This window comes from Anser brachyrhynchus, assembly GCF_964034855.1.
Source record: "Anser brachyrhynchus genome assembly, chromosome: 21".
NCBI lineage: Eukaryota > Metazoa > Chordata > Aves > Anseriformes > Anatidae > Anser > Anser brachyrhynchus.
In genome coordinates, this window is record NC_137714.1 from 1,488,152 (window position 1) to 1,515,129 (window position 26,978).

Here is a 26,978-nt window from a genome sequence, read left to right on the forward strand (position 1 = left end):
CGCCTTTTTCTTGCACTCCCGCACCGCGTTGCTGCGTGCAGGCGTGCACGCTCGCGTGCTCACACCCAGGCCCCCCCCCCCCCCCCCCCCCCCCCCCGGGTGCAGCTGCATGCCCGCGACCTTGCACGCTGCCACGCACTTGTGCTCGCGTGCGCCTGCGAGCTCAGGCACGCGCGCTCGTGCGCGTTCCCGTGTACACGTGCACACGCACCCGCGCCGCCGTGCACGCGCTCTTGCACACCCAGAGGGCCGCGCGGCGCCCGCACGCCCCGTGCACGCCCCGTGCACGCCCCCGCACCCTCCCCAGCCGCGCGCGCGCGCGCCCCCGGCCGCACGTGACCCGGGGGGGGCGGGGCTGTGGGCGACACCGCCCCGTTGCCGCGGCAACCGCGTCGGGGCCGTTCCGCGCCGGCCGCCGCCGCCTCCCCGCAGCCCCCCCCGCGTTGCCCCCGGTGCCCCCCCCGGAGCCGCCCCGCGCCCTCCCCCCCCCCCCTCCCGGGGCCGTTCGGGGGCTGCCCCCCCCCCCTCCCTCAGGGCCCCCCCCCGGCCCCGCTGCACCCAGGGGTGCCGCCCCCGGCTGTGAGCCCCCCCCCCGGTGCCCCGAGGGGCCATGGCGGCGGAGGCGGTGAAGGTGGTGGTGCGCTGCCGGCCCCTGAACGCCCGCGAGCGGGCCCTGGGCTGCGCGGCCGTGGTGAGCGTGGACAGCGCGCGGGGCCGCTGCGCCCTGCGGAACCCCGCGGCCGCCGGGCAGCCCCCCAAGGCGTTCGCCTTCGACGGGGCGTACGGGCAGGAGCACGGCACCGAGCAGATCTACAACGAGGTCGCCTACCCGCTCGTCGAGGTGAGGGGCGCCCCGCGGCAGCCGGGGCCCGGCGCCCCTTCCCACGGGTTTTGCCCCCGCCGTCCTCCTGTTCCGCTGGGTGCGGAGGTGTCCGAGCGTCACCTCGGGGTCTGCGCGCAGACGGCTTTGCTGCCTGGAGCTGGGCCTCACCCCGGCGAGGCGGCGGGTGAAGCTTTCGCTGCGACTGTTGGGGAGCTTGAGCGTAGACGTTACGCGGTCCAAACCCGTGTGGATTCACCCAGCGCTCAGGAACGGGCCTAGCAGTGCAGGAAGTTTTACCTGGGCAAGTGGCCCCTCAGTGGAACTGATGCACGGACCCAAAGAGCGGTGTCTGCTGCTTCAGGAGGCTTAGCAGCGAGCCAGGGGTGCGAAGGAAGGGCTGAGGACAGCAAAGAGCGTCCCAACAGCAGGCTGTGAAATTGGGAAGGAAAACCTTTTTCAGCAGCCAGCAGGCCACAGAGAACAGAATTACACTCAATTCTTCCAGATTGTCTCAGGCAGGTATTCGTATGAAAGACAACCTCCCTGAGCAGGCCCAAGAGATGGTAGCTGACCAAGAATTGCAGCACTCTTCTCCATTTCCAGCAGGTACAAGCACAATGCTTTTAGGGACGTTTTTACTGTCTAGCAAGAACCCTTAGGGAAGACCGGGAATCTCAGCCTGTTTTAGAATAGCAAAATGAAAGCTGAGAGGGACTGTGTCTGTTGCGTATTAACACACAAGCACGGCAACCAGCTAGGGTAATGAAAGAAACAGTCAAGAAAGAAGGAAAAAAAAAAAGACAAAGAACCCCAAACCAAAAAAAGCCACAGTGTTGTTAGAAGAAGCACCAGCGATAAAATAGCCAGTGGTAATTTTAAGATGGAAGTTCCAAATATCTTCTGTTCTTACCATGGTTCTCTGGAATAGGAACAAATGAAAGCAATGCCTACATTCAGCCAGCCTTCCGGGAGAAAAGGATACTAAGCTAGATACCATCCTTTGGATACCCTACAGTCAGCTAGCATCCTCGTTGTCTCTCTGAATTTCTTAAGATTTTCTACCCTATGGCAAAACTAAACTGTTCCGGTCGTCTAAGCATTGTCAGCCATGCTTCCGTTTTTCAACACTTGCGTTTCTTCAAGGTTTCTATTTTGAGAGAAAACTGACGACTTATATGGTAATAGAATGCATTTTATTATCATTTTCTGATGGCTTATTGAGATTTTTCTCGTGCTCTAGTTTTGTACCCTTTCCTCTTTCCATTTCAGTGATGTGTCTAACCAAGTTCTTGTTCAAGAACCCGAGGGACTTCAACGGCGATTTCAGAAAGCATCTCAGATAGCTGCGTTTCATTCACCTCCAGGTTGCCCAGCCATTGCTTTGTTTACTTCCAGCTCTTCCTTTAAAATACCTTTTACAAGGCAGGAGAGAATCTGAATGACTAATTTCCAGTTATGCCAAGGATAACGGCCATTTATTGTCTTTTCTGCATTTCCAGGGTGTCACCGAAGGTTACAACGGCACCATATTCGCCTATGGCCAGACTGGCAGTGGGAAGTCATTTACCATGCAGGGAGTTGTGGATCCTTCTACAGAGAAAGGCATAATACCTAGAGCATTTGAACACATTTTTGAGAGCATCCAGGTAGGTGTGTAATGATGTGGAAGAGATCCTGTTGTAACGTTCTGTGTTATCTAAAAAGATGATTTTTGCGTATTCTGTAGTGTCATACTCTCTGAGCCACAGGCATTAAAGTATTTATCCTGGCAACCCTTCTGGGAAGTAGAGGAGTAATATCCATGCTGTTCTGCTCTTCTTTTCTCTCAAAATCACAGTTGTCACAGAGCTATGACTAGTGCTCTAATCTTCATCCCAGTAAAGTGCTTTAACCAAAACACTGTTTTTAAACCTAAATGCATTGGTAGAATAGCAGGCAGAGAGCTGGACAGGAATGAACCAGGTCACGTGGGACTTTGGATTCTCAGTGAAGTGGTACCATTTATCATCTTCTTCACTTCTGGAAGCATCTTTTCCTCCCCTGTCTCAGTTGCACTACCGGTAAAATTGTGTTGTGTGGCTATCAGGGCAGTGGAAGGTTTGGTTCCTGTGAATTTTCAGTCTCAGATGCTGTAAAATACCGTGATATTTTTATGCAGGGTGGAAGAAAAGGCTGTGGTGCTAATTTAACTCCAAGTACAGCATTTAAATTATCTCAGTATAGACTCTAACAGAAGGTTACCATAATATAGTCCTGCATATCATTAGATGCCTGATTATTTTCACTGGACAGCAGGTATATAATCCACCCAAATGCAAGGGTCTGCAAAATAGGTGTCTGCTTCTGAGAAATCACCTAAGATGTCCTCTCTAATTGGTATGACCAGAATACTTTTGGGTATACTGATCATGCACAAGCCTCTGCTTTAGGATGAGCGGCAGATGAGCTGCACCCGCATCTCTGCTGACTTTATGGACTCGCACCTGAGAAGTTTAAGGTCTGGAAGCCTCTATAGCAAGTGTGTTGAGTAGTCACACCTGGGAATGAAATGCCATGGGAGATTTGATGAGGTGCTGAAGGGAGGTAGGCACCCAGCTGGCGCTGAGGATCTATGTGGGCTGCCTGGTTGCCTTAATGTTGAGAACCTTCTCCTGAAATCGTTCCTGTTTTGTGCAGTGTGCTGAAAATACCAAGTTCCTGGTGAGAGCTTCCTACCTGGAGATTTACAACGAAGACGTACGAGACCTTCTAGGAGCTGATACCAAGCAGAAGTTGGAGGTGAGGTGGAGTCAATGTCTTAATTAGGACGTGCTTTAATTTGCTCAGATAAGTGTTATCACATATGCCTCACAGGAATGCAAGAAAATGTTCTGTCAGAAGCTGAATGCCAGAATATAAACACGTAGTGATGAATATGGAAGCCAAGAGGAGATTTTAAGGGACTTTATCGAAAGTTCTGTGGCAGAAGGAACAGGATCTGGTCAGAGACGTGCCCTGTGTGTCCTGCTTGATAGTGGCCAGTAGCTTAGCAGACGCTGTGTGAAAATCGTTGCAGGACAAGGATGGAATAAACTGCTCATGGGGCAATTTCTTCCTAATCCTCTTCATCTCACGGCTATCTCTAAAGCAGGAGGATTCTGCGCCTTATAAATGTTTAATCTGATCCAGCGTAGCCATGGATGATCTCATTATCTGTTTAAAACAAAAAAAGGCTGATCCTCTTTGGGAGGGCAGAGCAGATATTGCTCCCCATTGGAATGCACGGGCAAGGAGGGCAGCTCCCAGGAAGGGAAACGCGCTGAAATTCCAATCGAGGGGCTGATTTTTTATAAAATTTGCCTCTTGGTGGCTTTGCAGATCTCTTTGCACGTATTCCCGGGGGGGGGGACCTGCAAAACCCCACGTCCTTATTTACTCTCGCCTGCAGGCCCGCCCGCGTGAGGACAGCCGGGGCACCAGCACCACCTGCCGCACAGAAGCGCTGCGGTGCCGAGGGACCCGCAGTGCCTCCCTGCGCCCTGCAGGGCGGATCTTCCACGGGCTCCCGGCCTCGAGGGAGGCAAATCCCCCGGCGGGCAGCGCCCTGCTTCGCTTTCCAAGCGCTCGAGGCGCTGGGGAAGAGGAGGGAGAAGGGGGCTCTGGCTGCTGGGGAAGGCGCAGATCCCCCCCTTGTTCCGCACCAGCAGTGACACCATTTCCATGACGACTGCGGTTGGCACCGGGAGGGCAGCACTCGGGCAGAGCAGTTTCCAGGGAAACCCCCTCCCGGCCGCTGGCTGCTGAACGAAACCCTGAGAAGAGCAGGTCTCACGGAGCTGTGCTAGAAAAATGCCCCGGTCAGGCTGCCGTGGCGTTAAACAACGGCCACGTCCCCGCCTGGGTGTCCCCCCAGGTCTCTGCAGCACTCCCAGCCGCAGCCCTGCCAGCCCTGGGGTTCTCCTGCAGCACAGTCAAAAGCCATGCTGTACAACCGGTCTGGCTGTGGCTCTGTAACTGGGTTAGTTCTGGGCAGTCGTGGCTTTATGGTGGACATGGAACAAGGCTAAAATCCTGTTGAGTTCAGGTTTCAGCCAGTTCTGCTCCGTTATGCACAGATTTTCTTACAGCGAACGCTCTCTTTTGCATCACTTCTTGTAATACATGCATCACCCGAAGGTCTTCTTTGGAGGTCACGCTGCCAACTGTGGTATCTATCGCATCCGTGACACCGAGTCATGACAACTATCTCGATATCCCAGCTGACACGACAAAGATAGAATTGTAGTTATGAGCTCAGCGGATGTGGGGCGTAACACAGCCGTTGAAAATGAATTCAGCTTGTTTAAAATTCCCAGTGTGGAGGGAGTTTCAGAGGGGGCTAGTGTGGGAGTGCAGGAATCTCTTGATTGTTTTGTGTTTTTTATGTAGGTTTGATGGATCGTTCAAGGCTTTGAACACTTCAGTCATTTATTAACATGCCGTATGTTTTCTTCTGCACGATTAGTAATTTCTGAAAAGGTGCTATTTGGTATTTAACGTTGTCTCTATGCAGGTGCCTGAATAGGATTTTAAAGCATCTAAAAAATGAACTAATCTGGAGAATTATTATAGTCCGCCTGTGCGTGATGGGTGTGATTTTGGGGAATTTTGTCAGTGAGAACAAGACGCCCTCTCAGAGCGGAGGGGTTCAGTAAAGCACTGGTAACAATATCTGTGACTATTGAATCTGTGCTTTGATTTTAAAAAGCTCCGTGTGACTGAAGATATATTAGAGATTTTGCCATAATAGGTGAAAAACATTTCAGTTCTTTTTAAAATATGCAGCTTAATAATAGGGGAGGTAGAAGGCAGCTCAGTGCAGAGAGGCTGGGTTTCTTGTGGCCTGGGAGATGACTGAATCAAGCAGCAACCTCTTAACGTTAATCCCTTTTGCCTGCAGAACCGTAAAGGTGGTTCCCTCTTTTTGTGTGGTTTTACTCCTGCTTCAGAAATACGAGGTTTCTTGGTGGCAGCCAAGTGCAGCTGCCGGCTGAAATTGCAGCTGGTGATGGGGCGTGCCAAGGATGGCCACCTGCTGCGTGCGCCTGGCTCCCACTGAAGGTGTCGGGAGGTGTGGACGCTCAGCAGGCCGATGGCAGCCCTCAAAATCAGTCTCGTGTTTTTCAGTAACTAACAATAACGTCTTTGCCACCCTGAGGTTTTCACGTAAGCGCTTTTCCTTTCTCCACACGTGAAACGCACGTAGCCCGCGAGCTTGCAGGCAGCTCCCAGCGCGCCTTCCCGTGGTGCTGGTGTCGTGTTGTGACCTGCGTTGCCTTCTCCCTGTTTGCAGCTGAAGGAGCACCCGGAGAAGGGGGTGTACGTGAAGGGGCTTTCTCTGCACGCTGTGCACAGCGTGGTCCAGTGTGAGCGGATCATGGAGACGGGCTGGAGGAATCGAGCAGTGGGTTACACCCTGATGAACAAGGACTCATCCCGCTCCCACTCCATCTTCACCATCCATATGGAAATCTGCACCGTAGGTAGGTGCTGGAAGTCCTGCGTCACGCCTGGGGCTAGCAGAGCGTGCAGTCTGGGCATTCTGACAAGGCATCCCCCAGCAAAATTCAGATCCTGAGTGATTTTAGGTCCCATAGAAATCAGAATTGTGCCCTGACATTGACAAGCTTCACAGAGTGAAACAGCTGCGTATTCAAAATCTTGTCTCCTCCATCCCGCTTGGGAGAGGGATATCTTACGCTCAGACTGGAAACATATTTCATCTCCTTCTGTTTCTTTATCTTCTAAAACCTTTATTTCCAGCGAAGGGTGCTAAAACTCAGCCCATACGATGGCTTGGAGCTCATGCTTTGTGAAGCCTGGAGAAACTTGTATCATTATCTCTTTTGTCTGACCTTCTTTACAGTGCAAGTCAGATCACTTCACCCAGTGATTCCTTCATTTAGCTTAATCGTGAAGCACATCTTTTAAGCAAACAGCTAATCTGGGTTTAAGGATGGAATAAAAGAGTCCCTTAGTAATGTTTTGGTGACTAATTTTCCTTTCCCAAGTAGCTCATTTACACTGGCATTTCTTTAGCTGATAAAGCTGCCTCACTGGGTCTGGACAAGGACCTTGAAAGGTTTTCTCTTGGGACTAAGGAAGGAATTAAGCTCCTATATTCTGTCTGGTCCTTGACCCCAGCTGAGGCCGTGAACAGCTTGACTGCATTTTCTTCAGCCGTTTCAGTCATGGGGAAAGTTATACAATGCCTTCCTAAGTTGTAGTTCCAGATGTTGATGACAGTACCTCTTTTTCATCTACCCAAACGGGTGGGGGGGGGGATTTGGGGGATTTCTCAGCACAGCCAGTGGATGCTAATCCTTGCATTATTTGGGTCCATCAAATCCCAACTTGAATCCTAACAAGGAAAATGAAGTATTTACACTCCTCTTTTGTGTTGGGTGCAGGGCTCTTAATCTACTCTGCAACAATTTCTCTGATTTAAGGCTTTAGAAGCTTGCTACGCGCAACAGAACAGCAGTGCAGAGGTTTCGCCTGCTGGGGGACAGTTTCGCTGTCTGGCTGTGGTCTCACCTCCTCCTTGGCAGAGCTCTGTGTAATCCCTGGGCCTAAATTGTGTCCCAAGACCCTCGCCCTCTGCACCTCGCCATCAGACATCAAACTGGAAATTCTGCAGCTCGCTTTCATTTGTAGTTAAAAGTGAATACAGGCGAGACAGTGCTCCCTTGTCTGCATTTAAATCAAACCAATTTTTACCTTTTCGCCAGTTCCTCAGTTTCTGCCTTAAGATTTGTTACTGATCATCTGGTGGTGGTGAAGCACAAAGTTTTGGCAGTTGAATGGAAGGCAGCTGGAATATTTGAGAAGAGAGTTGACAGTTCTTGCACCCTCCCATAGCTGGATGGTTCTACTAGTGTAATCCCTAGCTGAAATAGTTAACTGCATTGGTATATCGTCACCTCAGAGAGGTGCGTGGGCAAGTTCAAACTTATTTTCCAGTCACACATGTAGTATGTTGTAGTTTTCAGGCAGTACATGTTTTAAAGGATCTCCTCACAGTTATGTAAACTTTTAAAAGTGAAAGTTCAGAAACAGGATTAAGGCAAACACCAGGCTCTGGCTGTGAAAGCGTGAAATATGCAAGTTACCATCTGATTTTACAGTGCCGTTGCAGATGTTTTATTTCTTTACATTGTGCTTAGGGATTGATTTGTTAACAGGAAGGCGTTTTAGTTCTTCTGCCACAGAAGTGGCTGACGGGTTGTGCGAGAATTAGACAGGGGAGGCTTTCGGGCTGCTGCAGGCATTTCAGCAATAGTCTGGAGACCTCGTTACACCATGGCTACAAAACCACTAAGCTCCCTGATTGAAACAAACAGCCTTCTTGGGTAAAAGGACTGGCAGGAACCAAAACAACTTTTTAATTGCCTGACAGTGTTTATATAAACTGGGACAGGGAAGGAAAGAGTTAGAAAACCTGTTTTTTGTGACTGTCCACTTACCCTGGCACTCAGAAGGGATGGTGAGAGGGTGCTCTGTTTAAGCTCTGTCTGTTGTTTTGTGTTTTTCTTGTTTTGTTTTGTTTTTCAATTTTCCCATGTCTTGACATGCCACAAAGATCTGGAGTGAAACAATGCTCTGCTGCAAATAGTAGGCTGCGCAGTTAACAGCCTATTGCTGTAACTAGTGAAATATCCTGGGGCAATCTTTTTTTTTTTTTTTTTTCATGCTTACTGTAAATTTTTAACTTTCCCCGATGCATCAGATTATTCATTATTCACATTTAGGAGTTCTCCACATTCCTGAAGTTTAACTCAAACTAAATTCAAGGTTAGGTTTTGTAGAAGTCTGTCCAGAAAAGGTCAGACTCTGTTAAAACCTTGGGTTCTGGTGTGAATTTGTGCTTGGAGCATTAAAGAAACTCTTCCCTTGAACTTGGGTTGCAATTATGAGGAATGACTGAGGCGTGGACATTCACGAGTGTGGTCCTGTGCTTTGGAAAGTAATCTGTGATTTGGAAAAGTGTTTCTTTGCTGGTGAAAACTCTCCGTGAACCTGGGAAAATTAAGTAGCCAGTGAAATTGAAGGGTTCCTAAAGCAACTGGACCCACTCTCTCTTAGTCACCGATTTGTGTCATCATGTTAATCGTGCCTCAAAATGCAGGTCAGGGAAGCAGACATCACATGCATGAGGTGTGCTCCTAGGTAGCTGGGGAGCTAGCTGTGAACTTCAGCTCACATCTCCTATTATCCTTACGTGATACGATGGGAATGGCACCAGCTCGCTCTGTCGGACTCCTCGCTCACTGAGGTCCGAGGTCCGGCTCCTCATCCAGGTGGTTAGGGCCGAGCTCAGGCCTGATGTCTGGGAGTTCTGTTTCTTGCCTGTGTTCCTTCATTTTACTTTCTCACTGAGAATGTCATTTGTTGAGGAGGAACAGATGCCGCTGAGCGTGCCTGTGTGCTGAGTCACCGCGCTGCTCTATGGGCGAGGGGGAGAGCTGCTGGGCTTCCTGAGCGATTGGGCTGTCTCGGGACAGAAAGCCAGGTGGCCGTCCCCGGTGGTATTTGGGCCCCTGGGAGGACGTGTTTGTTCTTCTGAAGCGTAGCAAGAAACTTCTTGAATATATCCATTGATTAAGGAAGGTTGGATTCCAGCCTTGAAATGCTCTTGTTTGGGAATTCATGGAGAAACTGTTTCCTGCCGTAGTGGTTACTCCAGCCTTTCCACGGTGGTCTGCAGCACTAACCTTTCTGCCTTCCCCCTCTCCATGTCACGTAGGTGTTCAGAGAGCCTGCTCTTTTGCATGTGCCCTACATCCAGCCTTGTTCCAGCTGCTGCCCGTTGACCCCTGTTCTCATTTCATGCTCCCTCCCTTCTTTTTTTCCAATTCTCAGGCATTGTTTAACTGCACGATGCAATCTGGGGAGAAAAGAAGTTGTGTAAAGTCACGGTCTGATCTTGTTACTTGCTGAGGGCTTTGCGTGAAATTCTAAACACTCAGCTTCTGTGGAAATATGTGGAGAGTGTGTGTGTGTGCGTGTGTTCAGAGCTCACTGGGATAGTAAGAACAGTTAGGAATTTTTACCATGCAGGGTCTTGTTCAGGAAAGCACTAAAACGTGTAGTTAAGCAGGTATTTACTTAAAGGAATTAGGGCCCAAATGCAGACAAAGAACAGGGCTCGAACTGAAATGTAATGCCAAAGTTCTTGTTCTTGACTGTCAGGATGCCGCTTCTTGAGAAGAGCCTAACCCAGAATTATTTTCTTGCAGATGAGGGAGGGCAAGACCACCTTAGGGCTGCAAAACTCAATTTAGTGGATCTGGCAGGAAGTGAGAGACAGTCAAAAACTGGAGCCACAGGGGAGCGGCTCAAAGAGGCCACCAAAATCAACCTGTCCCTCTCTGCTCTGGGCAATGTCATCTCAGCCCTGGTCGATGGCAGGTGCAAACATATCCCCTACCGTGACTCGAAGCTGACCAGGCTGCTGCAAGACTCCCTTGGAGGGAATACCAAGACCCTGATGGTAGCATGCTTATCTCCAGCTGATAACAACTATGACGAAAGTCTCAGTACTCTGCGCTATGCTAATCGAGCAAAAAACATCAAGAACAAGCCCTGTATCAATGAGGACCCCAAAGATGCTCTGCTGAGGGAGTATCAGGAGGAGATTAAGAAGCTGAAGGCCATTCTAGCTGAACAGATGAACGTGAATAACTTGTCAGGTAAGAGAGCCCTAGTGGCTCCAAAGGTTTATCTTTGACAAAAAAAAAAATGTGCTTTTTCCACATATAGTGCTCACTAGATTTTGCCTCAGCCTTCCCCTCACCTGTTGCAGGAAGAGGTTTCCATTCTAGTAATGTGCTTTTTCTTTACTGTTGCCAAACTGCCCTTATTCCACTGGTAAAGAGCATCTGAATTCACTAGTATTTTCTCTAGCTTTCAAGAATGACAAATTTTGTTTAAAAAATGCTGATGTGATTCCAACCCTCGATTCTTCTTGGTCATTCTAGCTAGAATTTGGTCAGTCACAGAGTGATTTCAGCTGGCAGAACAAAGATGGTAAAGAAATACTAGTGTAAAATTCTTTATTATATATAAAATGTTTTCAAAAGTACAGTTCAGATCCTGTTCTCCTAAACCATGGATTTTTTGATGCTACAAGGAAAGTTTTGCTTTGCTAGCAGCATTGCTTACAGAATGCCTTGTCCTCTCTTTGTGGATTCAGCCCAGCCTCAGCAGACCTACTCTTTGCTCTGAAGTAGGAATAGCAAACATGGGAATAAATGGGTAAGAGCGGTGTTTAGGGACCTGATCACCTTCTGAGAATTGTACCCTAAAAAGGATAATTTTTATCAGAAGAATAAGGCAGTAAGATTTTTTCTTTCCTTTTCTACCACTTTTCAAAAACAGCTGTGAAGAAAGGAGGCAATTTCCTTGCACTTCTTATCGCCTTCCCAGCTTATTTTATCTTCCAAATCTGTTAGCATAGCCCTGGAAACAGGTCTTCTGTTACTCTGTGACAGAGATTAAATTCATATTTGCTTTTATATACCCAAAGCTTAAACCTCTCCCCCTCTGCTCGGCACTGACTCCTTCTCTCCCCACATCTTTGGAGTCCCAGGCCAGTAGGCGTTTTATCCGCACAGATGCTGGCACATGAGTGCAGTTTAAAGGAGCACGCGGATTGAGATATTCTTTGCTCGTAGCCAGGTTCTTTGTTCTGTTTCCAAGCATTTTGAAGACAATCCCACCCAATAATTGTGTGTGATGTTTATTTCTGCTTTGCTTCACAGGCATACTACCTGCCGAGACTGCTCGCTTGGAAGTGAAGCCAGCTCCCCCCCTCAAACCCCAGCCAGATGTTGAAGCAGAGAAGCAGCTGATCAGGGAAGTAAGTCAGAAGGGGCTATGGCCTAGTGTCTTTGAAGCTTGTGGGGTTTTATAATACTTTTATAATATAATGTAGGGGTGTGTGGTTCAGCCTTCCCAGTATACTTTTCATCATATTTTTTGGTCTTGGGCCTTTTCCTATGGCCAGAACATACGTTGTTGGAGGCCTTATTTACAATAGCATTTCTTTCAGTATTGTTCACTCCAGTTCATCTCCAGAGAGGTGGGGGTTCCCAAGGTGTTTTGAAGTACACATAACAAGAAGGGGAAACTACGTGCGAAACTTAGATTTGTTCTGTAAGAGGAGGGAGAAAAGTGGTACACAAAGACATTGGGAACAGTAGAAGGATGAAGATAAAGAGGGGAGACAGAGCCAGGAGGAAGAACGAGGAGTTAAATAAACTTTCTTCTTGCTTGTTACAAAACTCTTTCCAGGGTATCACATCTGCCTAAGAGAGCAGTTTCTAGGGCTAATTAGTCACCTTTCATCAGTACTGTGTTGATGTAAGTTACAGAAAAACGTAAAGAATAAAAAACTTTTATTGGGGTGAATGTAAGATGTGACCTCGTGTACAGTCAGGAGCAGCACTGTTGCATCAGGCTCTGCTGTGCCTTTCAGGAGTACGAGGAGAGGCTGGCCCAGCTAAAGGCCAGCTACGAGGCAGAGCAGGAGTCCCGTGCCCGCCTCGAAGAGGACATCAGTAACCTGAGGAACTGCTATGATCTCAAGCTGTCTGCTCTCGAGGAGAACCTCAGGAAGGAAGCAGGTGTGGATGAGGAAGGTGGAGGGTGCACAGCACAGGCTGAAAACTCCTCGATGCTGTTAATATACTGGGCTTTGGGCAAGAGCTGAAACAGACGGTTTCTTGCAAAGTTTGCCACTCCGAAGTGGCAGTGACTGCTACTGCAGCAAGTGCTGCCTGGCAGCAGCAGTAGCCTCTGCTCTACCCCTCCCTTACCAACAGCAGGAGCAGTAACTCTGCCTCCAGGGCCATTCACAAGACTCTCTGTCCCAGTTTGTCCTCTTCCCTCCTCCCCGACCTCTTTTCCATGTCAGGACCAGCCTGGCCCTACCCTGTAAGCCTTGAGGCAACAGAATGCAATTTTGCCCACGTAGCTGTGAGCTTTCTCTGCCTTAGAGCAGCGTTCTGTTAGAACAGAGGTTTGCGCCGCAGAGATGACTGGTCTCAGCAGGCAGCACTCTGTTTTGATCCAATTGGCTTCCCAGAACTCACATTCCCAAGATGAGGGTGGCTGCAGCAGTATCTTCCATCGCATACAAATTTGATGCAGCTCTTGGTCTCCTGGTGGATTATCAACGCCATCACTTTGCTGGAGGGCAGGTATTCCTGTCACACACCTATAAGTTGTTGCCAGCTATCCTCTTCATTATTGCTTTTCATTTATACTTCTGCAGTGCCTCAGAGCATGTTTTGTAACGTGCTTACGCAGCACCTATTACCCAATATTAATTCTTGAACCTATATTAATTTTTGATGCTATCACTTTCTAAGGTGAAAGGTTAATTTTTTCCCCTCTGATTACAAGTGTGCACCCTCCAGGCCTCTGAAATAGATTTTCATGTGAACATGAGAATCCAGGCTCTCCCAGCCCTGTAAATCTGTATTCCTCGCCTGACCCTCTGGGTCTCTGGCTTTTTCTGACCAACGGCATAAAAAGGTAAGTAACAGACTTTTCCTCCCAGACAGACAGCTTTTGACTTTTGGGGAAGATTTTGTGTGATGTTTTCACAGGTTTATACTCTATGCAGAGCTCATCACTAACGTTGTGGGTATTTGCTCTTTTATTCTTCAGTTGCCATGAGGACTGAAACTGCTCCTGATGAGACACCTTTGCCTGAAGACTCTGTTGCTGCAGCGGATGAAGAACCAACATCAGCCAAGGTACCCTTCAGACCACTTCTCCCTCCCGGCCTGAATACACCCAAGTGGGTAGTGTCATGCTTTGTCTCTCCCAGTATTCATGTTGCATCTTTTCAGAGCTGCAGCCTTTCATTTCCTCTTGTCCTCAGGACCCAGCAGCGCCTCAGACTGTCCAAGGCGCTGGTGGTGTGAGCAGGGGGAGCGCTGGAGCAGAGGTGGCTGTCAGCATGGAGGGGATTTCAGTGCCTGTAGACCAGCAGCAGGTGCTTGCCAGGTCAGTGACTGTGCTGCTGCTGCTAACTGCCTCCTGTGCATCGCACATTAACTCACACAGGCAAGAAGCAATCCTGTTCTTGCGTGGTAGTACGACTGTTGAGCTTTAGCAGTGTGTTTCACACAGCACAAATCTAGGCAGATGTATAGTCTTTATTCCAAAATTATCTTTTATCCTATTTGGACGGGTAAATAGCTGTTAGCTACAGTACTCTGATGCCAAATGCCAGAATTTTGAGAAAAATCTAGAGAAGTCTGTGTCAGCGGAAGAAAGTGCGTGTGCTTTCTGGATAACAAATCCTGCCTAGATCTTTAGACAGGGAAGTCTTTCCTTCTCTGGATTTTTGCAGGTGTAGTTTATAAAGTTGAGCCTGGCTGTTACTAACAGAGCTTAAATACCCAAAGTTCTTGGGCTGCCCAAAGAACTTAAAGGTAGCCTCCCTTTCCTCTTGGAAAAATGTTCTGGAAGAGCATTTAGAACCCTGTAATATTAGTATATGTCTGGTAGCAGGTCTTCCTGCTGTTCACTGTGCATCTGGATGGATGTGATTACATCCTCTGTGACTCTTCATTGTCGCTGAGATCACTTTTGCCTCATGCATCTGACAGTGTTTGCAAGACTTGAGCCAGAATTGGCATCAAAATTACCCAAGAACCGAATTTTAGGGGCAGCATTAGACTCAGGGCCTGGACCTGATGGCTGAGATGTGAGGAGTGCAGGGTCAAGTCTTGCGCTTGGACAATCTCAGGTGCATCCTGTCTTGAAGGTTTTCCTCCAGGTGAGAGCTGCCTTGAGAGGATTCTTTTAGTCAGACTACAACCCAGCATACTGAGACAAAATGAGGGTTTAGGGCTGTTTCAGAAATCCTGCTGATTTCTGTTTTGCTCTGTTGCATAAAATGTAATGTGCATGATAATGTTTGATTCTGAAAAATTCTGTTTTTAACTAAGTCTTTTAGCTTCACTGTGAGCTCCTGTGACACATGCTTGCTCTGCTGGGCCTCTCCCAGCTGAAAAAGGAGCTATTAAGAAATCTAAAATAACATTGTTTGTAATTTGTGGGCAATTCTGTCTCTTTCTAATGGAGATAGCTCCAAAGAAACCAATTGTTTTGACTATATATCAAGTCCTTTTGCAGTTTTCCTTTTTGTGATAAACAAGATAAAAATACTCTCCCAATTACATTGTTAAAACCAAAAGTTCTCTGCAGGTTAGGCAGGAGGGTTTGATTCCACAGGTATGGGACTTTCAAAGGCGCCTTTTAAAAGCTTTACGCATCAGGATAGCTGTGAGCTCTCTGATACCCAGCAGAGCAGGATTCAGTCCTGCATTAAGCAAATGAAACTGAAGGCTACTTGGTAAGTGCAGGGGAGTAGAGTAGCAGGTCATCTCTGGCGGAGAATGAGCCCTTTTGGATGGGTTTGAAGATAATTAAGAGGCTATTATCAGCGGAGCTTTTATCAGTAGTGGGATTTTCTCTGATTTGAGCCAGTGCTGGCGAACCTGAGCTATTTGCTCTGCTGCAGATCCCAGTGCAGACAGAGAGACCAGTTCTGGAGCACAGTATGCCCTGTCTGAACAGGCGTGAGCCACATCAGAGAAAATGGTGCCTAGTGTTGTTCGCAGCATCGGTGCGGTGGTTTGAGGGGCAAGCTGCCTGGCATCTGAATTCCTCACCACAGCCAGGCATTAGAAGGACTCTTGGTTTCAGCACTTTGTCAAATACGTATCTGCCTTCTGGGAGTTTTAATGCCGGTGTAGGATCAGTGGGACTAAATCACTGTTGCCCTTAAAAGGTGGAACAAAGCACGGCAAAGAGTGGTGGCATGCTCCCAGACTGGTTTTAAAGAGAACAGCACTGTTTAGATGATGTTGTGCAGTGTTTCACTGTACCTCAGACTACTTACAAATCCCCTTGCGCTCCTGACATGAGGTACGAGGGCCTGCTTGGACAGTGCTGTAAGAACACAGGGGAGCCCTGGCTCTCTCGGGCTTTCTTTGTACCCGTGCTAGAGCGTATGGGGCCGTGCAGTGTGGATGTGGGCCTATATTTGAAGCCAATCATCTTGTGCCTGCACCCAGGCAGCGATGCTGAGGTAACCCATGTCATTAACTCTGGCTGATATTGTCCCAAGAAAAATTGTGTCATGGCTTGTAGCCATGCCACTCCACTTTTTGCCATTTAAAATACGTTTGCATCATTTTGGCGCCTTCTGTGTTGTGCTTTGAGAGACTTTCAAAACAAGAAATAATAACTGAATGATAAATTCCATAAAACTTTTCTTTTCTTTGAGTGTAGGTACAAATTTTCAGTCACACATGATGACAAAGGTGATCAGAATAACCTGTGTTCCTGTCACTAGAAACTCCATATGAGTATATATGACAGAAACTGTTATTAAAAGTGGAACTTGCCATGATTACTCAGGGCAGCAAATCTCCGCAGAAGTCACTATTTCTGTATTGCATGGTCTCAAGTGTCATTCAGGTAAGGAAGAGCATCCTTCGCAGCTACACAAACGTTTCTTTGTACTGCTCAGCTAAGAGAAGCATTTGCCTTTTCCAGGCTGCAGATGCTAGAGCAACAGGTGGTAGGGGGGGAACAGGCTAAAAACAAGGACCTCAAGGAAAAGCATAAACGCCGGAAAAAGTATGCAGATGAGCGGAGAATGCAGCTAGTGACTGCGCTGCAGAAATCTGACGAGGACAGCAGCGACTGGGTTCTGCTTAATGTCTACGACTCCATCCAGGAGGAGGTTCGAGTCAAGAGCAAACTTCTGGAGAAGATGCAGAAAAAGGTGAGCCTGCAAAAGCAGCTCCGTGTTATCCCTGCTTAAGATTTAGGGAGCATCCAGTGGAGTTAATCTCAGGATGGCTTTTTTACTTTTTAGTTCAATGCATCCGCATCCATCTTTCCTCTTCTGCTTACCTTTTTTTTTTTTTTTTTTTTTTAACGCTAACGAGATGTTTTAGGGCAGTATGTTTACAGAACGAGTCCGGCTGTGTAATATTTCATCTGTGTCTGCATTAGTACTTACAATGCTTGCATGCATTTTTATGAAACGTTGCATGGAACTGCCCTCACTGAGCTGTTCCACGACTCCAGCCTTCTCAAATCCCTACCCGAGGGCTTTAAAAGCCGGTCTCTTTATTGTGTAACACACCGCCCAGAGGAACGTGTCTGTTCATGGGAGAGGATGCAACTCCCTCTGCTGACCTATGCAGCCTATTGCACAGCCTGCTACATCCTCGGCAGCACCAGTTCTCGTCACCCAAGAAATTACACTATGAGAAGTTCTCTAGGAAAAACAAACAAACAAACATGCAAATATTATAATATTTATATATATAAAAGCGATGCTCTTAAATTTTAGGCGTGCTTGAAAATAAGCTTTGCTGTGATGGTATAAAGCAGACTTGGAGGAGCTTCAAAAAATGTGTGTGTATGCAGCCAGAAATCTGCATGTGAAGGATTTGATTTAATTAGGTTATCAAAGAAATATGCCACCCTTTTCATCTAAGCTAGAAACCCCCACAACTTTATTAGCACAGGACACAGAATATACCTGTGAGTTTAACTTTAAGCCTATTTGAAGACTCGGTAATTTGTAGGATGATGTGACAAGTCTTCCATTAAAGCATGTGGAACGATCTCTCCAGATAAATCTCATCCTAATTCTTAATTATAAATTAGAAAGCTTTCCAAACACTGATGAAGCTTTTGTTTTTAAGAGTGGGAGGTAACAGTAAGTGCTTATTAACTGTTCTATCTTTTGAATTTTGTTAAATTGCTGGCTTCAATTGAGATCCAGATCACAGAATCCTTGTAGCATTTTTGTTTTTCCACCATTGCTTTTCTGTAAGCACTTCCTCATTCTTGCGTAACGGGACAGTGAAAGTAGAAGTTGTTGATCCACTTTCGCCAAGCTGTTAATTTTTGTGTAGTGTTATCACCTCCTCCTTATTTGCCTTCTGAGTAAACCATCCGACTGATTTCCATCTCTGCGCCTAACAAGTGTTTATGCTCGCAGTAACCCGCGGTCCTCTCTCTGTTATAACCCCAACTCACCATTTTGCTTTTATGACACAGCTCCAGGCTGCCGAGACCGAGATCAAAGATTTGCAGTCAGAGTTTGAGCTGGAGAAGATTGATTACCTCAGCACCATCCGCCGGCTGGAGCGAGACTCGATGCTCTTCCAGCAGCTGCTAGATCGGGTGCAGTCCCTCGTCCGGCGTGACTGCAACTACAGCAATCTGGAGAAGATTAAGCGCGAGTCTGTCTGGGATGAGGAGGCTGGCTGCTGGAAAATTCCAGAGCCTGTCATTCAAAAAACCCACCTGCCCGCAGGTAAGAGGAGGATCTGGATCGTACAGCCACCATGTAGCTTCTTCCAAGCTCACCAGCACGTCGATAAATGGTGTTTGGACTGCACTCACATGTAAAATTTTCCACGTATAGCTGAGGCCTCTGCCTTTCTAGCAAGTTCGAATAATTTAGTGAGGACAAAGCTGCCTGTTTCTAGGTCTGCACAAATATTTGTGCTGAGTAGGTGATATGGGTTTGGGAAGCAGGCACAGGACTCCCCACTAAGCTGCCCGTGTTCGATAGCGCAGTTCTCTGCGTGCCTTCTGCGGGGAGTGAAATCACAATTAGTGTTTAAACAAGTAAGATGCCCTTTTTAAAGCTGTTCCTCCTAGGATCTGAAAACACTTTCACATTAATGAATAAGCCCTACAAGGGTGATACTACAGGGCCTGTTTCAAACCTTTAGAAGCTAAGGTGAGGCGACTTTCCTGAAGCTTCACAGCAGCATTTAGTTGATTGAGAATTAGAATTCAGCGTCCTTGTGTAATTCCAATATATGAGTTGCCTCAGCCTTGGAGACGCGTTGCCATTCCTGCAAGACAAGAGCTGTTGAACCATGTGCAACTGCTTTAGCTGATCCATATCCTAAACCACTCACTGGAGATGAATCACTGTACGGCTCCTCCAGGCATCTGTTAGCCCAATTATCAACGATTTGAGCAGTGGTGGGGGATCAGGGAGTGCGTAATTGTTTTAGAGATGACGGCCCTTTAATGCTGTGCTTTTCTCATAGCAGTTCCAGCACTGCCACAGTCTAAATCTGCCAGAAAGAGCCCTTCAGCTGAGAGTGGAGAACCAACGGTAAGCTGTATTTCTCCTCCTGAGGCCCTGAAAAGTCCTGCTCAGACATCACCACGAGACATGGCCGTACTCTGGGTGCTGCGGTCAGAGTTAGGTGACTGCCCAGGCACGCGCTCACAGCTGGTGTCAGCCAGCAGGTTTAGCAAAGGACCCCTGAAGATGCATGTCAGGAAAGAGCTGACCTTGTCCTCAGACAAGAAATTGCTCGTTTTGGGCAATTCACCTCCTGGTCTGGTAGCAGAATTGCTTTTATTGCTTTAACTTTGCACCACTCACAGCTTTGCCCAAACCAGACTTGACCATATACCTGCTACCTGCATTTCACCGTGTCACTGTGCCCAGGAGGTTGCTTTTTTATCCTATTTACTGTAGTTTGTGGTATTTCTAAGCCTTAACCCAAGATACCTGGGTGCCTAAGGGCTGGTACAGAGCACAGCGCTGCTGACGGTGCTTTCTGATTGCAGCAAGAGGAAGACCGCTACAAGCTGATGCTGAACAGGAGCGAGAGCGAGAGCATTGCCAGCAATTACTTCCGATCCAAGCGAGCCAGCCAGATTCTTAACACTGATCCAATGAAGAACCGAGGTAAACACATCTTTGTGGTCTTTTGTCTGATACATTGTGGGCATTCATATTGTTTTTCCAGGAATAAACTTCATGGGGGTGCTAATTCTTTTGGGAACACTATCCCAAGCCCGTAGCATTCTCCTACAGATTGCTATGGATGTAGTCCTAAGTCACAAGTGTGATGGACATGGTGAAAATTGGTGTAGAGATAGTTAAATAGGAACATTCAAAAACTTGTTTGGTGATACATACGGATCCCTTGAACTTAACAGGAAATTTCGTGCAGGATGAGGTCTGTTTCTGTTTTTAATTAAAAATGTTAATTTCATTAATAGTTAAAAAATAGCTGCAGAACTCCAGAGTGTTGCTGCACTGACTCACAAAATAGGTGTTGTCAGCCAGCATGAGATGTAAAGCATTTTACCCCTGGACAGTGGCTGCACAGGACAAAAAGTAGCGCGTGGAGAAGAGCAGGGCTGGGGGGAGGGATTTGTTGGCCCCGTGCTGGCCCCAGACGATCTCTGTGGCAGAACCATATCCACTCCCGGATCATATGTGTGATGGCAGCTTCTGAGAGCAGAGAGCACCTGCTTGGCTCCCTCTGCCCTTGGGAAATCTGCCTGGGGCACGTTGATGAGCGATGCAGAGAACGTTGCTGGGAATAAATAGACCTACAAGATCCTGTGGTCCAACCGTCCCCCAGCCACCACTACCACCCACCAGACCGTGTCCCAAAGCACCAGGTCCCACCTTTCCTTAAACACCCTTCGGTAGCGTTACTGCCCTTTTTTGCCCATGTTTCTCTCCTTTCCAGCTCAGCCCACCGCTCCCTCGGGGCTGAACGCCGCCTTGACCAGCACCTCCGCCACGCTGCCGCCGCCAGAGCTGCCCCAGCCCCGTCCGTTCCGCCTGGAATCGCTCGACTTCACGCCGCCGGCCTCCAAAACCACGCGGAAAAGGGGCAAAGGCGGCTTGGGCAGCGACGCCTCCTGAGTGTGGGGCCAGGGCCCCGAGGGACTGCGGGCGTGCGGGGAGCCGTGCGGGCCCCAGGGCTGTAACTCCGTCCCAACACGGGCAGCGTTGCCTTGGGGCTGGCGAGTGTGTCTGTGCGGTGCGGGCAGCCCTGCGCCTGGCCCTCTGCTGCTCTCCTCGTACCCTCTGGGTCCCCTCCCCTGCTCTGCCCCCCCTGTCCCCCTCCTGCTGGCCCTGGGCAGCGCGGCCGCCTTGGGCTCGGCCTGGGTGGGGGGGAAGCGGCGGGGCCGGGCCTCGAACCCCGGTCCCCAGCCCCGAACCCGGCCCCTCACCGCCACTCCCCTCCCCTCTTCCCCACACACACCGCGTCCCGCCTTCGAGCCGGGCCCGAAGCCCCGCGCTGATTGGCCGGCGGCGCGGAGCTGTCTGCCGCTGATTGGAGTGCGGCGGCGCCGGGCGCGGAGCCGATTGGCCGTCCGCTCTCGGCCCGCCCCTTCCTGGGGAGCCTGGCGCCGGCGACAAGATGGCGGCGGCCGCGGCGCGGCTGTGGTGGCTGCTGGCGGCGGCGGCGGCGACGGCCGGGGCCGGACCCCGCACCCTGGTGCTGCTGGAGAACGGCAGCCTGCGGGACACGCACTCGCTCTTCTTCCGCAGCCTGGCGGGTAGGGCCGGCGGCGGCACCGCGGCCGGGCTGGGGGCGGCGGGGAGGGGCCGGGGCCGGGGCGGCGGCGCTGGGGGCCCGCTGCCGGCGGGACCGGGGCTGAGCGCTGCGTGTGGCGGCCGCAGACAGGGGCTTCGAGCTCACCTTCCGCACCGCGGACGACGCCGGCCTGTCCCTGATCAAGTACGGGGAGTTCCTGTACGACAACCTCATCGTCTTCGCGCCGTCCATCGAAGGTGAGCGCGGGGGCGGCGCTCGGGGGGCGCCCGGAGCCGGCTGCGGCTGGGGGGCAGTCACGGAGCTGCGGTGTGTGCCCCTGCAGATTTCGGTGGGAACATCAACGTGGAGACCATCACCGCCTTCATCGACGGCGGCGGCAGCGTCCTCGTGGCTGCCAGCTCGGACATTGGTAAGTGCCAGCCCTCGGCAGGGGGCGAGGGGGCCAGCAGCAAGCCCAGGGGGCCAGCAGCAAAGCAGCGTGTTTCAGCCGCTGCTTATACCGCGTTCCTGCTTTGCGTGCGCCTTGCAACCATCAAGCAGTTCGTTCATCCTTCCCAGAGCTTCTGCAGAAAAATAAACAGGATGAGAAAAAAATGTGTTACCTGATAGGCTTGTAGGACAGCGTTCTTCAGCTCTGCATTTGGCAGATGCGCCGGAGAAACACATGCTTGGAAAGGAAAAGACTTTCTGCGCTCTTTGTGGAAGGGGGATTTAACTAAATGGTACTTCATGCATGTAGTTTCTTGTTGCAGACAACAGGGTCTGTACTCTGAGGAAAGGGATGATAGTTCTTGGGTTAAAAAAAAATAAATTCTTTATTCCTATTCTAAATGGGAATTTAGTAGAAAGAGGTTGTGATGCTCAGGGTTTGGCCAGTAGAGTGCCAAACATGTCACTGAGCTGAATTTACTTGTTATTTTGAGTGTTGAGACTGGCACTGTGACCTTCAGAGCACGCTGCGTAACAGACAAGCCGTTTTCTCCTTTTAGGTGATCCGCTGCGAGAGCTGGGCAGCGAATGCGGGATAGAATTTGATGAGGAAAGGACAGCTGTTATCGACCATCACAACTACGATATATCAGACCCAGGCCAGGTAAACGTATTTGCTTGTTCTGGGCTTTGTTAACGAGAACCTATGCGGAAAAGTTGAGAGATGAATCTTCTGTTCTTACTTCCTTTTTTTTCTTCCATCCATTCTCTCCTGTCCCAGCTCATTCCCAAGAAAGGCGTAAGTGGTGCTGTTTAACAGCGTCCGGTCGTGCTGCAGCCAGAGCGCTGACATAATAGCTCAGAGCTGTGTGCACGGGGAGTTCTTGCCCTGAATTTATCCCTCTGAATTTCCTGGGTTTGATCTTTCTGCTCCCCGAGTAGTTTCAAAGCGTCACTGTATCTCAATTTGTAAAACCGTAGTTAATGAGGGTATTGAAGCATTTTGGAGTGGGAGAGCTGAATTTCACCCGCTGGTGAAGTGTACCTCATTTTACTTTTGGTAGGTGAAGAATGAAAGCATGAAGTGTGACGCTCCAAATATGGGGAGGGTGATTTTCAGTCCCAGATGATATTGAGAGAGATGGTTACAGAAGTTTACATGTTTGTTTTCTTTCCCCAGTGTTGTTCAGTACTTTAAAAAGCCTCTTAAGACCTGAACATGCTTTACTAATTTTTATTTACGTTAAATTGTTCAAGCAGTACATGAATGTTGTCCTGATCTAAAGATGAAAGCTACTAAGATGTAGGGGAAGTAAACTGCCGTAGTGTTGCTATTTTTATCAAAAGGTGTTTCATATTTCCTTATATACCAGCATCTTAATCTGATCACGATTAAACAAAAATGTTTTTTTTCTTTTTAATTCAGCTGTAATCCAAAAACTGTTCAGTTTTGATTGCCTGTAAAAACAAAGTTAACTTTCAAGCAAAAAAAGAAGCTGTTGCTTGCTGTTCTAAAACCTGAAAGTTACTGAAGGTGCATGTAAATGCATTTGCCTGTGCAGTGCATTTACGCAGATCTCTCGTTTCCTCCAAGCACACTCTCATAGTCGCAGATGCTGAGAACCTACTGAAGGCTCCCACCATCGTGGGGAAAACGACGCTGAACCCCATCCTCTTCCGAGGAGTTGGGTAAGTGACCTGCCACGGGGTGTGGACAGGGAGGGTGTCGGGGCAAGGTGGCTGTTGTTGGGGAAGCAGCACAAAAATCTTGGTGTTAGTGCGAGCAAAGGGCAGGGTTAGCCGGCTGTGAACTCCTAACATGAGAAATCTGTGTTGATTTTGAATAATGATGAAAAGAAAATCTCCCAAGTGGCTTAGATCTTGACTTGGCGATGTTTCTTAATAGAAGTTAATGAAGCTTGACTGAATATCTTGAGAAAGTAACTCGTTTCTGTAAGGGTGCAAGTTCTGCAGCTGTCTCGCCACATCCGAGGGTGAGAAGGTTTGTGCAGCTTAGCCGGTGCCTGCACATTCCCGCGGGTGTTCGTGCAGCTCATTGTGCCTCTCCCTGCAAGGATGGTGGCTGATCCTGACAACCCGCTGGTGCTGGATATCCTGACCGGCTCTTCTACCTCTTACTCCTTTTTCCCAGATAAACCCATTACTCAGGTATGTTCGCTGACTTTTTTTTTTTTTTCTCTTCTTCTGGGCTGTACTTCTTTGTTCAAATCCCTCACATTCCAACAACTTGGAAGAAAGCTCCTTGTGGTGACTTTGAAAGTCACCAGCTTCCTGATACCTCCCTGGGAATTTTTCTTCCTCTGTGCTTTTTGTTGGTGACAAAATGTCCAGCATGAATGATACTTTGGAATAAATATCAGCCTAGATCAAAGCATATCCCCTTCAAGGGGCTTCATCCCCCGCAGAGAGGGTAGGAATAAAATGCTATGGATCCCGTTCCTTGTTATTCTGAGCAGTTTCTTATCCTCTGTTTAGCTGTGAAGCATGCTCCCTGTGGTCAGACTGTTCCACCTCGAAGCAAACCTGTAGCAGTAGTGAAATCATAACTTCGAGATTGACTAGCTCTTCTTTACTTGTCCCTACACTGGCTAAACGTCTTTTAAATGTGCTCCTTTCCAGTATCCACATGCGGTTGGGAAGAACACCCTTCTGATCGCGGGACTCCAAGCAAGGAACAACGCTCGCGTTGTTTTCAGCGGCTCTTTGGATTTCTTCAGTGATGCCTTCTTCAATTCTGCTGTGCAGAAAGCTACTCCTGGCTCCAAGAGGTGCGCTAGCTTCTGGGCATTCCTTCCCAAGGAATATTTGGGGAGATGGAGGCAACAGGCAACAAAGTTTCCTGCTGCGGGAAACAGCAAAAAGCTTTAATGCAAATAGGGTGTGTACGTTGCTTTGGCCTTGAGGGATGAAGTGCGTTGGAAAATAATTCTCTTTTAACCCAGGATAGCTTTTTCTTGCTTTCAGATCTGTTCATGGCTTGTTTTTTGGCATGTAGTGTGTATTTCAGAGTGGCTGCCATACTTTCTTTGCGTTCCTTCCCCCCTAGGTACTCGCAGACTGGTAATTACGAGCTGGCTGTTGCCTTGTCCCGCTGGGTGTTCAAGGAAGAGGGCGTGCTGCGCGTCGGAGCCGTGTCTCACCACCGCGTGGGAGAACTTGCACCTCCTAATGCCTACACCGTCACTGATCTCGTGGTAAGGCTGCGCGCAGGGCGGCCTGCTTGGAACAGGCTCCTGTTGTGTGGGCAGGAAGAAACTAGGAGCTGAAAAGTATAGTTGGATCCCTTTTCCTGCTGCTGTAACATAGGTATTTACTTACTCTCTGACTAGTGAGAGCTGCTTTGATTACTGATCCCTAGTCTGTGTTTCCAAGAGGGACAACTTACCTAACCAGCTTTGGAAAAAGAAATTTGGGAGAACTCCCTGGACACTTCAGACCGTATCCCTTCTGGAGTCTTCTGCTGGGGTCGAGGTGTGTTTTCAGGCATTGCTTCTGACTCCTGTTCATGCACGGGTTTGTTCCAGGAGTACAGCATTGTAATTGAAAAGCTTTCTGATGGAAAGTGGGTCCCCTTCGACGGAGACGATATCCAGCTGGAGTTCGTCCGCATCGATCCGTTCGTGCGGACTTTCTTGAAGAGAAACGGTAGGTTCCCCTCACCTCTCCGGCCCACGTTGGGATGTTTTCTCCTCGGCATGGCAGCATTGTAGCAGGAAGACCTGTGAAGGCTTCCACAGCTTCTGTCTTCCAATTTCTCGTGTCAGTTAAATGTTGCGACTCTTTCTTAGGTGGCAAGTACAGCGTGCAGTTCAAGCTGCCGGATGTCTACGGAGTGTTCCAGTTTAAAGTGGATTATAACCGCCTGGGTTATACCCACCTCTACTCCTCCACCCAGGTCAGTACGGTGGGAATGGATCCCGCAAGAGGAAAGGGATCTCCGTTAAGTTGTTATTGAGGTGCAAGGTACTTGAATGTACATGGAATTTCAGCACTTCTGACTTTGTTTTTTATTTGCACTTTGGGGTTTGGAAACGAGCTGTGCAAGCAACTGGTTGTAGTTACCCCTTCTTTGGACAAGCGTTGTGCGGTTGCTGCAAATGCCAGTGCAGAGAGCCTTACCATTGTGCAGGCTTGAACTGAGCAAGTATTTCCTCCCGAGTAGAGCATTTGGAGCTTTAAAAATATGTGGGACACATGAGAATGTTTTTGGTATTGGCTAAAAGCTGCGGTTCAGCCCTAGAAACAAATAGTTCAATTGCCTTTTCAGTAACCTAACAGGTGCTGAGGAGCACAGGGAGTCAGAGGTGCGTGCAGGGGATTATCTTGATCCGTTACTGGGTCCTGCCAAACTCGAAAGGGATGCCACCTTTTCTCCTAGGTGTCTGTGCGTCCCCTCCAGCACACGCAGTACGAACGTTTCATCCCCTCGGCGTACCCGTACTACGCTGGAGCCTTCTCCATGATGGTGGGCCTCTTCATGTTCAGCATTGTCTTCTTGCACATGAAGGAGAAGGAGAAATCCGACTGAGCTCCCTATGGGAGGAAGAGCCTTTTCCCTGGCACCATGCGGAGATGGGCAGCACTCGGGGCCCTTGCAGTAACTGTGTGAGGACTGGTAGGTGCCAGACTGGTTTGGGGCTTTTTTTTTATTATTACATATGGGTTGATTAACAAGAGAGAAAATGAAGTAAATATTTGCAGGGGATTTGTTGACAAAATGTTTGCAAACGGAAATGTGACAACTATGGTCTTGTTGCTCCTTGATCGGTTCGCAGTGCTACTGTTCTGTTTGTCCCACCCCGTGGCTGGAATGATTTTGATTTGAGATTAACTCCATTTTCAAAATAAAGTCTTGTTCCTCTCCCCGCGTGTTGAAGTGAGTGAATTACTGAGCAGGGCTCTCTGATGAGGAAAGCCCACGGTCAGCACGTGGGAGGAGGTCGGAGGGGAGCGCTGCCTGTGCCGCTGAATCCTGCCCTGCTCCTGGTGCAGAAAGCAGCGAGTACAGCGGGGGTGACGTACGGCACGGGCCCCATCGCCTTGCCCCCTGCTTTGTTCCTGGGGCTCGGTGTCATCCTTCCGTGTCTCAGTCCAGCCCCGCAGCAGTGTACCTGCAGTAGGCGGGGGTTTCACTGCTGCCTGAGGGCACCGCCCCCCATCCTGCTGCACCCCTTCTCCAGCTGCTTTGCCTTCCTGGGAGCCTCACAAGCAAATTAACGTTCATGTTCCTCGATGCTTGGGGAAAAAAAAATAACCCGGCATGGCAACAACAGCCCTGCAGCCTTTCCGGACAGCCCTGCAGC

The 26,978-nt window shown here is 49.0% G+C and overlaps 2 protein-coding genes across 5 annotated transcripts; both read left to right on the forward strand.

Moving 5' to 3' along the window:
• Positions 1-514: 514 nt before the first annotated feature.
• Positions 515-20,891, forward strand: KIF17 (kinesin family member 17). Of its 4 annotated transcripts, none has more exons than XM_080564356.1 (15): positions 703-1,429; positions 2,093-2,187; positions 2,323-2,469; positions 3,500-3,601; positions 6,135-6,324; positions 10,081-10,533; positions 11,605-11,702; positions 12,321-12,468; positions 13,517-13,605; positions 13,734-13,858; positions 16,424-16,655; positions 17,948-18,206; positions 18,958-19,025; positions 19,490-19,610; positions 20,407-20,891. In XM_080564356.1, the coding sequence occupies exons 3-15, from the start codon at positions 2,392-2,394 to the stop codon at positions 20,583-20,585; spliced, it is 2,142 nt and encodes a 713-aa protein (XP_080420482.1). In that variant the 5' UTR covers positions 703-1,429; positions 2,093-2,187; positions 2,323-2,391; the 3' UTR covers positions 20,586-20,891. The 4 variants fall into 4 exon arrangements, with proteins under 4 accessions (XP_080420481.1, XP_080420480.1, XP_080420482.1 ...); XM_080564357.1 differs by having other exon boundaries at positions 717-841; XM_080564355.1 differs by lacking the exon at positions 2,093-2,187 and having other exon boundaries at positions 515-841; positions 18,961-19,025.
• Positions 20,892-21,047: 156 nt separating this feature from the next.
• Positions 21,048-26,541, forward strand: DDOST (dolichyl-diphosphooligosaccharide--protein glycosyltransferase non-catalytic subunit). Its single transcript, XM_080564369.1, has 11 exons — positions 21,048-21,226; positions 21,351-21,461; positions 21,548-21,634; positions 22,215-22,318; positions 23,249-23,343; positions 23,730-23,823; positions 24,295-24,443; positions 24,722-24,869; positions 25,200-25,320; positions 25,464-25,570; positions 26,054-26,541. The coding sequence occupies exons 1-11, from the start codon at positions 21,088-21,090 to the stop codon at positions 26,201-26,203; spliced, it is 1,305 nt and encodes a 434-aa protein (XP_080420495.1). The 5' UTR covers positions 21,048-21,087; the 3' UTR covers positions 26,204-26,541.
• The last annotated feature ends 437 nt before the right edge of the window (positions 26,542-26,978 follow it).

What these genes read in the sequence shown, in the direction of transcription:
- DDOST (XM_080564369.1), top strand. Translation starts at nt 21,088, where the DNA reads ATGGCGGCGGCCGCGGCGCGGCTGTGGTGGCTGCTGGCGGCGGCGGCG. An exon ending in CTTCGCGCCGTCCATCGAAG is followed by an intron (nt 21,462 to 21,547) that starts GTGAGCGCGGGG and finishes GTGCCCCTGCAG; the next exon opens with ATTTCGGTGGGAACATCAAC. An exon ending in GCTACTCCTGGCTCCAAGAG is followed by an intron (nt 24,444 to 24,721) that starts GTGCGCTAGCTT and finishes CTTCCCCCCTAG; the next exon opens with GTACTCGCAGACTGGTAATT.
- KIF17 (XM_080564354.1), top strand. Translation starts at nt 611, where the DNA reads ATGGCGGCGGAGGCGGTGAAGGTGGTGGTGCGCTGCCGGCCCCTGAAC. An exon ending in TATGGAAATCTGCACCGTAG is followed by an intron (nt 6,325 to 10,080) that starts GTAGGTGCTGGA and finishes ATTTTCTTGCAG; the next exon opens with ATGAGGGAGGGCAAGACCAC. An exon ending in AGAAGCAGCTGATCAGGGAA is followed by an intron (nt 11,703 to 12,320) that starts GTAAGTCAGAAG and finishes TGTGCCTTTCAG; the next exon opens with GAGTACGAGGAGAGGCTGGC.